This window comes from Nesoenas mayeri (genome assembly GCF_963082525.1).
Source record: "Nesoenas mayeri genome assembly, chromosome: 3".
In the NCBI taxonomy this organism is placed as follows: Eukaryota; Metazoa; Chordata; class Aves; order Columbiformes; family Columbidae; genus Nesoenas; species Nesoenas mayeri.
In genome coordinates this window covers 67,178,152-67,192,813 of record NC_137544.1, presented here as the reverse complement: position 1 = coordinate 67,192,813, position 14,662 = coordinate 67,178,152, and the positions used below count along the sequence as shown (strand labels likewise).

Below are 14,662 nucleotides of genomic sequence, written 5' to 3'. Positions count from 1 at the left end.
ATAAATGACCTGTAGAAAGGCATATAGCAATTGTGTGTTGCATTTTGCCTACTGTTATTCTGAGACAAGATTCTCAGTTACCCTGATGCATTAGAATGAGCCTAGCTTTTGGTCACCCTCACATGGATCTTTTATGAGAAGAAATTATTTGAACTTATTGGAGCATTTTGATGCAGTTTACTTCTGATATATGTGGGTATAGTAATTGCTGGATTTAACTTGTGGCTCACTATTAAAAGTAATGTAATGGTAGTGCACTGCTGGTACATGAAATTTTAATTTTTAATCTTCATTCTAATGTTCCTTAGGATACTTGGGCTATAAAATTGAAGCATAAAATCAAGCAGCGGAGTATTTGTAGAATTAAATTTTGCACTTTATATGACCATGCTGTGCACTTTCTATGACCACAGCTCCGGAGAGCTGTACTCACTGAAAATTACAGCCAGAAAAATAGTCTTTGCATACTTGTGCGGATCATTGTCCAGTCTTGGCAGTGCAAGAAGAGGATCTGGAATGCAAAGCAAGGCCTAGGACTGTAAAATCACCAATCTGGGTTGGCATATGTTGCTATGGGCTTGTGTTCTCAGGCTGGAAGTGCAAATCCCTGTGTGTGTGAGCTCACTGAACGCAATTCATTTACCTCTTTCATTAGAACTGCTACTTATGTGGCCAGGAAATCAAAGCAGGCAGTTAACATCACACCAGCGTTATCATGTCTGTTATAACCCCCCGACATGCTCGCAGGGCAGCAGCCAAGGCCGCAGGGGTTCACGGGGCTGGGAAATGGTGCTTGGCACGGGACAGGACAAAGGGCTTTTCAGGGAGGGAAGGTGAAGCTGGGCAAAGACTCTGTGTAGGCAGGTAGTAGTGGTTGCATCATAAACTTTCCCTCAGTTGAGGTCCAACAGACTGCATCTCCTTAGGTATATGTTTGTTCCCCAAATCTTTGTCAGTTCACCTGTAATCTGTAATTGCCTTCTGTTAACAAACCATGTATGAGAAATTGTAACTGAGATAAATGAACCCATGTATTACTTTAAATTTCTGTTGTTGCATTTAAAGAGATTAGCTGTTTTATCTCATAATCTCCAAATGTAAACTAGCTTGAAACTCCCCATTTAAAGTTTGTGTTTGTTTTTCATTTAAGTTTTTCTTGGAAAGCAGGAAACAATCTGAAAGTAATTGTATTAAGTGTTTCAGCACAAAGATTTAAAAATATAATAGCTTGGCATATTACTTAATCTTCTCACTGTTCCTCCGAGGAAATAAAAGAGAGTTAACAACTTTCATCCAGGCAGCTTTTCTACTACATCCTGTTTCCTTCCGCACGCTGGAGAAAGCTCAAACATTCCTCTCCCTTTCCTCCACCTCAAATGAAGAAATCCCATTCGCTGTGTTGTAGCACATGGACAATACCAGTGTTCTTTTAGGTTTTCAAGTGTCGATGTAGGATTTGTGTTGTTTAGGCAAATGTGCATTTTGCCCTCTGTATCAAAAGAAAGCATTACACAGAATAGAGGAATATGCACAGCTATCCAGATAAATGCCTCCCCTCCCCACACAGCTTTCCTGAGCTGCTTAGGCTGCCTGAAGGGTGTCGAGCATTCCCCTGAGAGCCCTGAAGTGCTGTGTGTGCTGTTGCTGTGCGTACTGGAAGGCTGAAGTCTCTGCTTTTCTCTCACTGAAAGGTAGACTCGGAATCCCCCTTTCTCTAAGGAAAACTGACCCTTGAAAAGGCTTGGCATGAAAAGAATTAACTCACTGGAAACTTTGTTTGGCAATGTTAGGAGACTGCTATGCGTATACGCTGGCAATCTCTGTAAGAGACAAATTATTTTCCCACCCTCTCAAGTACTCAGTGGTTTATCTGTTGTTTATATTAAAGATTGATCATGATTATATATTCCTAACTTAGAGTTCTCATTAATCATACTATGCCACGTAAGGGACTGGAGAAGAAGAATGGGGGTTACTGGAAAACAGACATGTGATCCCTGGCTCTGCTTTTAATATGACTTATCCTGACATTAGCTTTGCTCCTGTGAATTATTGTGTGTGTATAAACCGCCTTTTTAATTATTTTTTTGTTTTGTTTCCACATTTAGTATGTCTGATTTTCTGAGGGCTATTCAGAAAAATATATTATACTTATTACAGTGGTTTTGGAGAATATTAATCATGACACTTGCCATGTTGCTATTTCGAGAGGTCCTTGCTCCCCCTGCATGCCCACCCCCTTGTTTGGTAGCTCTTGCTTCCTCCCCCAGCCCCAGCAGCCATTTCCTCCCTCCCAGCAGAGCCACACAGACAATTGTTTCAGCCTGTGTGAAACGAAGGGGTGGAAAAGGGGCTGGTGGGGTGAGGACAAATGCACAAAGGCTGGGACTTCCTGAAGCACATGGGCTGCCAACAGAAAGATACTTTCTCCCCCAGCAGCAGAGCTCATCTGCACCTCCTCCTCCTCCTTGACCCTGCTGAAGGTTTCCAGCCCCCAAATGTTCAATCAGCTGTTTGTGGTCCCCTCCTAAGCATGAGAGTCAAAACTGCTGGCAAGAGGGAGAGAAAGAAAAGGGAATTTACTAGTTGTTACAAGCTGATTGGGGTTTTGGGAGTGCCTTACCAGCCCTGCTTGGAATCAGGTCCAGGAGCCTCTGAAGCGAGTTATTTTCCCAGCCTCACTTATCTGGCTGAAAGTCCCTTCCCATCTTCCAGAGGCATGCATCGATCCCAGCTCTTCAGTGTGTTCTGGTGGGACACAGTTTCATCGGCAAATTTTCAATCGAGAGGAGATTTAATCCCTTGAATTTTTGAATTGCTCTGTGCTTGTGTTTGTCTAATAAAAGTAAATATTTGGATTTTAAAAGATGCAAATGAAATAATTTATATTTGGCAAATCCAAGCAAATTAGCTCTGAAGAGAATGACATCATTTAATACAGTTTATCCTCTTTTTTATTTGTAGCTTTTCTAAAAATATGTTGCCAGGCATATCCTAATTCTGCACAGATTTTTTTCCTGAATGAATGTATGACTCATTAGGTACAAAGTCCCATTATAGAATTCACTGTTTAATAGTATCTTCAAAACTGAGACGTGACTGTAAATGCTGGTTTGTGTTTATAATTAAATATCTGCTCTACAAAGGCAAGAGATGATCAGAAGTTCTGCAAACCTAGGAGAATTTGGGTTCATTAATTATGATGAAAACATACATTCAGTGAAATGAAGGAAGGAGCAATAATGCAGGGAAGTCTTAGATCTGTAAGAATTTCAGATATTTAAATATAATTACGCAGAAATAGCTATTTTAGAGGACTAGATGCTTTTAAATGCCTTTACTTCCAACTGATTTGGATTGCTTGGGTTTTTTCCCTGTGTGACTACTTTTGATAACATATTGTACATATCAAGAATGAGAGAATTTATATCTGAGTTTGGAATAGTTTTTTAATCAGACTCAGTAATGTAAATAGACCTCTATTTGAAAGTTCATTTGAAACTGAGTACTGGTGTATATTCAAGTGCACTGTGTGCTAAAGTAGAAATATCCCATAGAGTCTAACCGAAAGCATGTTTTATATGTGGTTTGGTTTTGTTTTGTTTTGTTTTAATGTTTAACAGTAACTGAAGCTGGCTTTGGTGCTGACATTGGGATGGAGAAATTCTTCAACATCAAATGCAGAGCCTCTGGCTTGGTTCCCAGCGTGGTTGTACTTGTTGCTACAGTGAGGGCTTTGAAGATGCATGGAGGTGGGCCAAATGTAAGTTTTTGCACCTTTCTTGGAAAATAAAATTCTTGCTAATATTTGAAATAACTAAAATATCTTGGTTTAAGAAATATTGGGAGTGGCTAATGAGGCAGTATTTAGATATCCCTCCTGAGTTACCTCTTTATGTCGATGTTACCTACAAAGTTAATGAAGGAATGGAAAGGCACAGATGAGAGAACAGGGATGAAAGAGCTCTGAATAAGTAATAAATCTTGCTGAGGGAGGGAAGCTTTTTTGCATGAAAAAAAAGTTATGATATGTATCTGTATTCTTTTCCCTGCCTTTTGAAATAGCATTTGTTAGTGCACTGAAGTAGTCGCAGGCTGGGAAAGTTGGCAGCTGAGGAGGAATGGGAAGAGCTCGGGTTGCAGTATGTGAGCGGAAGCAGGGAATATTGTTAGTGAAGATTTTGAGATTTCTTTCACTGAAATAATGGGAATTCTTTCTGTCCTTTTAATCTCCTCAAGTTAATTCCCTTGGGGATGCTAAGGTAACTGATAAAATTGTGCAACTGTTTTCCCAGTGTAGCAAAAAAGTCACTAGTGTATCATTTTTTGCTATTTAAGCCATGAAGATACTCATACTGATTACTAATTGTAGAAGTACTTATTCCTCAGTCATACAATCAGACCAGACTCTGCTAGCCACGCAGGCAGATACTTAACTCCTAGAAACACTTTCGTCTGCCCAGCAGCATGCAAGTCAGTGATGCTGCCAGGGAAACAGTCTCACTGGGTGAAAATACCAAAGCTGTTTCCACAGCCACAAAATTTTTGAATGCATAGTCTCCCTTACAACTAATCATCTCTTTGAGCTAAAGCTGAGCTGTCCTTTGTCAGTCTTTCAGGTTGACAGGATTATATAACTGTCTTTTTAATCCACTTCTAATGCAAGTTTTCTTTATTTTTAATTATATTTTTCCATGCATATCAAGGCAGGTATATAGTCTTGTGTGTTATCATTCAGTCTAGCAAAAATAGGACTCAAAGATGTCTTAATACCTATCTCTCTGTCAGATTTGTGTCTTTAGAAGTATAAAGCTTTCATTTGTTTGTATAATGTATAATAGAGGCACACAGACTACCAGATACTTTTATTGGGATGTTAACTATAAAACGGGCCAAGACCAATGCTTGAGACAAAAGTAACTGAGTCCAGTGCCTGAGCTCAATGTATTTGGGCCTTGGAGACCCAGCATAGTACCCTGGTGATACTCTTTGTCTGCGTACCTTTGTGCTTTCCAGCAAAGCAAAATTACTGGCATGTAGATCATTGCCACAGGCAGTAATTACAAGACACCCAAAGATAATGTTCCTCGTCTAGTCGTCTGTTACTGTTATTCCTTCAGACAGCTGTTGGAGGTTGCTGTCTGTTGTCTTTGCATTGCTGGTGCATTGTTAAGCATGTTGAATGTCATTCAATCACCTTATCTATATTATTTTTTTACAACTAGTTGCTGAGTCACTACCTGTATCTTGCTACCCAAGTTACAGTAGGAAGTGTTGCTTTTCTGCATATACCAGTGTAACTTCGAATAAAACAGAAGCTGCAGTCAAGCTATGATGTTGTGTGCAATGTATGTGCTGATTGTCAGTATATTAGTAGAAAGTAAGCAAAAGTACACTTCTGACCGTTTAGGATTATGACAAGTGCCAATCTGTGATGACTTTGATTGTTTATAATTCCAGGTAACTGCTGGTGCCCCCTTGAAGAAGGAATACACAGAAGAGGTAGGAGGAACTTCAGGAGAAGTTTGTGTTTAAAGGGACCAAATAATGTGCTCTATGGAGAGTCAGAACTTCTTGGTCCTCTGGTTTGACAATAACATGCTCTAATGCTGACATTCAGTGAACACCTTAACAGGGATTGCCAACAAGTAAAGCCATCTCACCTTCCGCAGCCACTTGGTGTTATCTTTCTTGTGTGTGCTATGTATGTGACTGTGTGGTAGATTGTACTGAGGAGCTGAGCTAGCTCAAATAATAGCTTTTTTTTCCAGTAGTTTTTCCATGACCAGACTGATGAGCTCTTCATTCCAGTCCATCATACAGGTATTCATGGCAGCACAAGAGCAGAGGGAAGCAGGAGTCAAAGACACTTGCTGAAATTAATGTTCATTAAAAAATAGGTTTAATCTGTTTGTGCTTCATGCCTGGTGTTGAATGTCACTCTTCAAACAAAAGTGGTTTCTACAGGCTTGGTTTCTATGTCTCTTTGTGGTAGACAAATTCTAGTCTTTTGGTTTTATCAGGCTAAGGATGTGTTGTTGCAATTAAGATAAGGCCTACAAAGTGTGAGGTAAAAGAGTAAATAAGGAAATCAAATAATGTGCTTTTATCTGGGATATATAGAGAGATTGATTAGACTATGCATCTGACACATATATATGTCAAACCCCACCACGCTACTGTAGTTTGTTTATAAACTTTGCGAACAGGAGACTAACAGCCCTTTCACAGTCATGGCAAGCAAACAGTCATCAGCTGTGCTGTCTTCTTGTGTCCTAGAAAAGAGCAATGCATTCATGTAAAAATTTTGGACACTGCTTAGTTACTTAAATATTAATTGTTTAATTAATTATTAGTCACTTATTAATTGAAATAAGAATTAGTAAGATAAGTGCCAAAATATTTTTCTCTGGAAGCATTTTACTTGCCTGCAACTGTCATGATCAGCACTGTTTATGTTCAGTTTAGTTTATGGAAAATTCTTTGGCTGCAGAAGACTTGATGTGTCTTACCATTTCCATTAATTTTTATTTAATTGCACAGAACCTCCAGCTGGTAGCTGATGGCTGCTGTAATCTACAGAAACAGATTCAAATTACTCAGCTCTTTGGAGTTCCTGTTGTGGTTGCTCTAAATGTCTTCAAGTAAGTCTGTTCTTTCATTACTCTAGTGAGTAAATCCACAGTTCAAATTTCACACTTTTCTTGGTTTTGAAATTACTAATTTTTGGCATGAAGTACAGAAGATATCAGTTAAAGAAGGACAGGAAACTGCTGGAGCAAGTCCAGCGCAGGGCAACATAGATAATTAAGGGAGTGGAGCATCTCCCTTATGAGGAAAGGCTGAGGGAGCTGGGGCTCATTAGCTTGGAGAAGAGGAGACTGAGGGGTGACCTTATTCATGTTTACAAATACATGAAGGGTGAGGATGGAACGAGGATGGAGCCAGGCTCTTCTCGGTGACAACCAATGGTAGGACAAGGGGTAGCAAGTTCAAACTGGAATACAAGAGGTTCCACTTAAATTTGGGAAGAAACTTCTTCTCAGTGAGGGTAACAGAGCACTGGAACAGGCTGCCCTGGGGGGTTGTGGAGTCTCCTACTCTGGAGACATTCAAAACCCGCCTGGACACATTCCTGTGTAACCTCATCTAAGTGTTCCTGCTCCGTCAGGGGGATTGGACTAGATGATCTTTTGAGGTCCCTTCCAATCCCTAACATTCTGGGATTCTGTGAAAGAATTTCCTTTTTAAGTCATGAATATAAAGACCTTTAAATCCTTAGCTTGTTCTTAAGGTTTTAAAACCACCAAAAAATATGTACTGTTATGGAAATGTTAATCTTCCATGTTAATTAGCTCTAAAAGTTACAGAAAGTGTTCTTGAAACGTCTAAATATGCTGTATATAAATGCATTGTGTATATAGCACAGTTTCTATGTAGACTTGCTTTACAAGTGATGGTAGAATAAGGCTAAGAATATAATGTTATAAAAAGAGAACTGATTAAACAAAATAATGAGACGGAACTGTTTGGTTGGCAGAACTGACTCTCCTGCTGAGGTTGATTTGGTGTGTGAGATTGCAAAGCAGTCTGGAGCATTTGATGCTGTACCCTGCAACCACTGGTCAGCTGGTGGTAGAGGAGCAGTCAAATTGGCTCAAGCTGTGGAAAAGGCAGCCAATCAGAAAAACAGTTTCAAATATCTCTACAGCTTGGAGGTAAGACTTTTTGTTTGTTTGTTTTTTAGTGAAAACATGCTGCAACAGTGTTGGAATTAAAACAAGAAGGGTGTCGCAACAAAGCTATCTAGCATACTTGGGAAGGGACTTGTCTTTGCTTAAAATCACAAAAGCTGGAGAGAACAGTCTGACTTGTCTAAACAGAGGAGCAGGATACTTGCTGTTAATGCACAGTATTTAGTCCATTGAATGTTGTTTCTGATACTTTTGTGTTTAACATAAAAGTGTGTCTGTAGATGGAGCATTCACAAATTCTTGTGGCAGACTTCTGTGCAAAGATCTCACAGTCGAGATATTTGTCCTGACAATCATCTAAAAAGAAGCATAGTTACTGTCTCACAGTCATAGGCACTGCACCGAGTTGTGGCTCCCTGAAGCATTCACTGTCTGTATGTGAAGGATGCTAGAGGTAGCATGTGGGTGCTGATGCTACACATCTGCCCAGCGAGACAAGTCATCACAAAGTCCTGCCTTTAGCAGCACCCACTTACACAGCCACAGCCTTCAGATGAATGTGAAGAGCACAGGTGGCCCAGTCCTGTTCCTTCTCTCCTGCTCATTGGGATTGGAGTCTGCTAGTGCAATACAACACACACAGTATATGGGTCACTGCTGCTATTTGCCTTAGATTCTCAGTCTCTCCAGTAGCAGCCCCCAGTGCCCCTCCTCTGCTCCAGTTGCTCACACCAGCACCCATGAGCCCCTGAGTTTCACGGCTCGCTCCGGCTGCCGGCGCTCAGACCTCTCCTCCTGCTCTCTAGTGTTCATACACACACATCTAGAGCAGAGAGTGCACCCCACACAGAAGGTAGTCAGAAATCAGATTTAATGAGAATAGAGGACAAACTGGTGCTCAAGCACAGAGCTCAGTCAGACAAGCTACTGAACAGCCACCTTTACACTCAACTAGCCCCTTCTTCCTCCTTTCCCTCTATTTTTTCTGCTTCTTCCTCTCCAGTCCACCTTGATTACTCCCTTTCCCCATCTTCAGTCCTTCCCTGGCAATCTTTATACATTCTCACAATCTCCTTCAAAAATTCCCTGATAAGTTTTGCATAGTCCCAAAATGCTGTTCTTCCTACATTGAGTCCCTGTGCTGCAGGGGCAGTCACCCCCTTTTGTTTGTGAAATGTTCTCATGAAAGAGTTTCCCCATTGACTCACCTTGGTGCACTTCACACCAGGGACAATGGTCTTATCCCTGCCCCCTGGATGGTCTTATGAAACAGCCAATTCAATATGCTCTAATTTTCACTGATTAGGTTTTCCACTGATTACATTACTAAGATTCCTCCACCTATCATTGTTCCTCTAATCCTGCTTGGGCTTTGTGTTTAATTTGCTTAGCCCTTTGTCAGATAATCTGACAAAGGATAGTATGATCCAAGTTTCAATCATATGTCTACCAGAGGTGGTGATTCTTTTTTCCATGTCTTGGAGACTTTGTTATTGCAGTTGTCTGTAAGGTAACATCGCAGCATCATGAGCTGTCAAGAGAAGCAGCTTGCAAGGAAGGGCTCGTCGGAGCCTGAGAGCACCATGCTGGAGTACCTCTGTGCAGGCAGAACATTTGGAGGGACCTATTGCTGACAAGGTTATACAAATGATTTCTCAGAACCTTCCTGACTATCCAAATGTGGGTGGGTTAAAATTTGGGCAGCACAATAGACTTCTCTGGCACCAAAGAAGCCCTTGTCAAATTTCAGATCCTGTGCCCCAGCTGACAGTGCTACTTAAGTTTCTTTAGAAAATGTTTGAATACTATTTTTTAACAGCAGAACCTCAGTTTCATTCTTTTAAATAGCTGAAAGTTCCTGTTTTGATTCATCTCACCAAAAAAAAAGTTCAGCCTGAGGTAGATATGCCCAATTGTTGTCTTTCACTTTCCTCCCTGACATGTACCCCATATCTCTTGGACCCATTTTATTTCTTCTGTCCACCTGCCCTGCTGTTTTCCCAAATGTCAGTAATCTGGCCAGCTCCTATTAGAGTTAACCAGTGCCTCCTCAGAATAGATGGAAATACCTTGGGAGTACGTGCTACGGCTTCTCTTCAAGGCATTTTGCCCAAGGAACATTTTTACAGTCAAAAAACGGGCAATGTATCTGCCTTTCTGAGCTTGTCTCTAATGAGATGCTCCAGAAACTGAGTGTTTTGCATAATAAAATAGGGAAAAAAAAATCTTTCAGGAATTCATGTAATAGGTTTCCCCATAGGACACTTGTAGCACATTAGCATTTGACAAGTCCCATATTTAAATTCTGATGTTACTGTATTCTATGGAGCTTACAATCTTGTGCTATGAATGAGAAAGGATTGGTAGGGGTGTACTCTGCCTCTGTGAAGGAAGAAAATGAGATTGATTCCTACTTTTATGTCTTTCCCAGACACGTCTTTTTGTGCTGTATTGCATAAGCAGAATGATCACCTTAAGCACGAAGGGAATGAATCACATCTTTACACCAACCTAATGTCCCGTAACTTAACACAAATATTGTAAGCCTCAAAAATATATTGAAGGGATTTTATAAAGACATATGAAGATTTTAAAATACTGTGAAAAAGTAAATTCAGGCCAACAAAAACAGTAAAGTGTAAAATTCAGGCTTCTGTTTCATTCTTATTGTGCAAAGGATGGGACTGAAGCAGTTGGAAGTAGGCGAGTAAGACAGTGGTGCTGTCACTGGTACGGAGTGGTGGGCTCGCAGAAATGTGAAGGAAAGCCACTTCTTCAAAATGAGCCTGCCCAGATATTAATTAAGGTTGTAATAGGATTTTTTGATGTAGCAGTTTTGAGGACTAGTTTCTACTCTTCAAAGAGGTGACTGACAGAAAATTAAGCAAGAGAAGAGGTAGTAAGATGGGATTCAGACAGATGATTTCCCCTGTCATTGTGTCTGAAGGGGATGCAAGTGAAAGGACGTAGTTCCAGCCCTCATCTTTCTGGTGACTGACAGCTTTATCCAGTTACTTGAATACTATTAATTCCTGGTTGTCTCAAGTTTGACAGCATTTGCTATGGTGTGGTCTGGTTTTGCTTTTGTTTAAAATTTCCCCTTTGGAAGGTCAAAGGGGGAAATATTCTGCATAAAACCACCACCACTTCATTCATATATCTGTCTGTCTTTATTACTCTTCCTTTTACTCCATGTCTCAATTTAGTCCTTTGATGTCTATGCATGTTATTTCCCTCAGTCTGGAAAACTTCATCAGAATTTGCTTCCAAAATTGGCTATAATTAGAACAATTTCCATCAGCACAGACTGCTGTAGCTATAATGGGCTTATTCAATATTTTGATGTTTTGTTAGAAAACATTACTCTAGGGATTTAAAAACAAAGTCCTAAAGCCCTATATGTAAAACTGACTTAGATCCTTTTTTACTGCTTACACCAAACTTTGCAGCAAACTATGTTATTAGTATACAGTCAGGCATCTAATTAGAGGATAGTCCAGGTGAAATGGGCTCTCTTATGTTTTTTTTTCCAAATTATATGAATCTCTGCAGTGCTTTATATAATTTCCAAATGTATATTTGAAAACAAAGACTTCCTTGAAAGGTGTTTACAAATGTGTATAATGTGATAAGAACAAGGAAGTCTTTTCTAGATCTGTCAAATCCTGTAGAAAGTTGAGGATCAGCTTATTTTTTTCTGAATCCTGAGGTATGTTTATACATTTATATTATCTTGTCCAGTGATACCCAAGCACATGCTGAATGAGCAATTTCAGACAGTGAACACAACACAGTTGTGTCAGTTCAGGACTCAGGCTCAGCTAAGTGGTCCTGTTGAGTATCAGCAAGCTGGTCTCGAAGACTGTGCTAATGTGGTTTTGTTCCTTGAAGCATCTCAGTCTGTTTAAACTTCCTCAGGTGTCTCTGTGTGACACAGTGTTCTGTAGTCCCACATTTAGATTGCTTTTCAGTTTATCTTTATTTTTCTAAGCAGCAAGGTTTTGTTTTTATCCTAGTAGCTGATGCTTGTATATTATTATTTTTTTACTGCTTCTTGTTTCTTGCAAAGGTTTGTTTGACATTTGGTATTAGATGAGCAAGTATTTTTCAGAAATTGAAATGAGAACAGAAGCAGCTTCAAGTGTATTTTGAGGGGAGTGTGAAAATAGCTGCCCATATGATTTTTGTAGTACATATGTGTGCCAGTATCATTTAATGGATCAAGTACATGACCTCTGACAAGCAACACCAGCACTATTGTCACTTTAAAAGTGTAAGAAAAGGACATAAGCAGCTGCGGTGCATCATGACATGCTTACAGTATTAGGAATTGTATGAGCCAAGGGGAGTTCAAGCAAAAGGATGAATTTTTATATGATAGGCTCCAGAGTGTATAACATAGTTTAAAAGATTATTGGCAGTAGTTGTAATAAGTACTACAGTACTGTGTGGGGTTAATTTGCATTTTTACCACCACTGCACACTAACCTCTCATATTTTACTGTTGAATTGGTTTCTAGCCAAGTATTTCTCTTCAGTTGTTTTAAAGGTCTCCTGAACTCTGTATGAAATAATCTATGCTTTAAAAAAAAAATATATATATATATACATATTATACAATATTGCTACATATGGAAAATATCGAAATATCGACTCTCTTATCACTGTTGACTTCCTTTCTGGGTTCACTTTTCTTGAAGTATGGGTCTTTAAGTTGCAGCAGAAAGCTATTACTCAAAATAAAGTTGACTGACCCATTAAAAGTAAGTTTAGATAACTAGAGGGAGGATAGGAGAGAATGGAAACATACGCATCCCTTTCCCAAATTTCTCTGGCTTCAGTGCCTGTTCTTGGCAGGGGGAGGGAAGCTGCATTCCCCACTGATGTGTGCCTGGTGAGTAACCTGCCTTCCTTCACTGTCCTGGTCTCGTCTCTTCTCCTGTGGTGAACTCTCCCTTGACTCAGAGCAGCCCTTCTCAGCCTGGGAGAGGAAGCCGAGGTCCGGATGAAGGCAGACACTAGTTTTTTAAGAGGTGCAGTGCTCCTTCCTGCAAGGCAGCTGGAGCACAGTGGGCTGACACTCCATGAGATAAAGGAGAGGAGAAGGACAGGCATGTGGTGTGGGGCAGGATCAGCATTTCTGGCTGGTTAGCGAGTTGGCATAGTCCCCTTAAAAGACTGATATGGCAGCCTGACACATATGATTGAAGAGTCTCAAATCACCTGATTTGTGCTGCATTGGAAAACTAAATTGAAGAGTGTGAAGTTCACAAAAGGGCGAGAGGAGAAATGTTTTTCCAGTCTTCCAAGTTTGTCAGATGACATCTATTTTTGCCAATACTCTGCCTTTAGGTAATATCATGACAAATGAAAATATTTCCAGGTTGTACTGTGGAAGTTGATGGCACAAATATTTTGACTGAGTGCAGTGAATTGCCTGGCCAGCTTGCAGAACAATGAGAGCTTTCTCAGCTGGGGACGCCCACAGGGAATGAGGCTGAGTAGCAGCACTTCTCAGGGAGGCATTCAGACAGGTAGCAGCCTCAGCACTGGTATTTTTCTTCCCATGATAGGAGCATAGGAATAACTTGTGCCAATCTGGAGCATCCGAGGCAACAGTTTTTGCTGCCTCTGCTGTGCTATGGCAGTATGGTGTAGGCTGCCATTTGGCTCATTTCTTTCAGTCTTTGCTTCAGCTTTCAGAGACAATGGGTCACTCAGAGGAGTCTAAGGGTAGCATCAAAACAGAGAAAACTCTGTCAGCAGTGATTCTCTGTATGTTATCTTCTCTTCCATCTGCTGCTCACAGTCTCCAATAACAAGAATGAACTGTGAATAATGAAGGAGGGAAGAGACTGGTCAATGGAGGAGGCCACTCAGTGCATGTACTAGGAGAAGGAGAGTGGCTGTAATAGGAAGACAGAGTCAAGAAGGGCTCATGGGGCTTGGGTTTGAGGACACTGACTTCCAACAGAATGTTCTAAGGCAGAGCATTTCTCTTCATTTGTAAACTGATCCTCTTTTCAATCCCAGTGTGATTGAAAATGTGTGTGTGTGTGTGTGTGTGTGTGTGTGTGTGTGTGTGTCAAGAGTATTTTCTGCTTCCCCTACTAATACCATGAAGCTGCTAAGCTATGAAAGCCATCCATCATGTGTCTGCTGTCAGGTCAGCCTAAAATACCTCTGTTCTTTTCCCGAGGAGGAAAAAAGTTTCTTTGTGTTTTGTTTTGTTTTGTTTGGGGGGGGATTTTGTTTGTTTGATTGGTTTGGTTTGTTTGTTTGGTCAGTTGGTTGGTTTTTAATAGAGCACAGAATTCAGTCATGTATAGATCCTGTGGAAAGTCCTAAAGCAGTACTGGAGTAGGAATAAATAAAATTATATATGCTCTTTACTGAAACTTTTCCTAATAAACAATGGAGATGATTTGTCATCTTGAAATGCAGGCTGTGCTGCCTATGGGGTATGCTGGTCTTTAAACTATTTCCCCCTACCCCACTGCTAGTAAGCCATCTAGCAATGAAGCCACATTAAAGAGGAATTCCACAGGGTTGTACCAGCCTCTCCTCCCACTCCCATCAAAGAGATTTCAGTGGAGTCTGGAAATTGGGTGTTCTGGGGTTGGAAGCTATCTTTCTTCCACTGCATCTCTTTTTTGTGGATGTGGACTCTTGACGACACTCCACTTTTATGTTTGTTTTCATTATTTTACTATTCTTTGCATGAAGCAATTTTCTTAGGCACAGCTGGGGTTTCAAAGTTGGGGAAATGGAAAATAAATCTCTAAGGCCACAGGCTTAGGTGTTGATTCACAAACTATTTAACTTGACTGCATATGCTTTTCTGCAAATTGAAAAACAAACTCTTGTCCTGTGCCAACAAAGGAAGAGGAGTGCTAAAGACTTGGGAATCCTTTTGTCAGCCACTGATCTTCTGGAACCAGAATATACAGATACTTTAATAAATGTGG

The 14,662-nt window shown here is 40.4% G+C and overlaps 1 protein-coding gene across 1 annotated transcript in view; it reads left to right on the top strand.

Moving 5' to 3' along the window:
• The window catches only part of MTHFD1L (methylenetetrahydrofolate dehydrogenase (NADP+ dependent) 1 like), a gene marked incomplete at both ends in the record, with an annotated part of 146,005 nt that overhangs the window by 81,823 nt on the left and 49,520 nt on the right, over positions 1-14,662 (top strand). The window contains 4 exons of the mRNA XM_080341821.1: positions 3,624-3,763; positions 5,461-5,502; positions 6,544-6,644; positions 7,541-7,718. Coding sequence (XP_080197947.1) covers positions 3,624-3,763; positions 5,461-5,502; positions 6,544-6,644; positions 7,541-7,718 — 461 coding nt within the window. The remainder of the gene's footprint in view (positions 1-3,623; positions 3,764-5,460; positions 5,503-6,543; positions 6,645-7,540; positions 7,719-14,662) is intronic.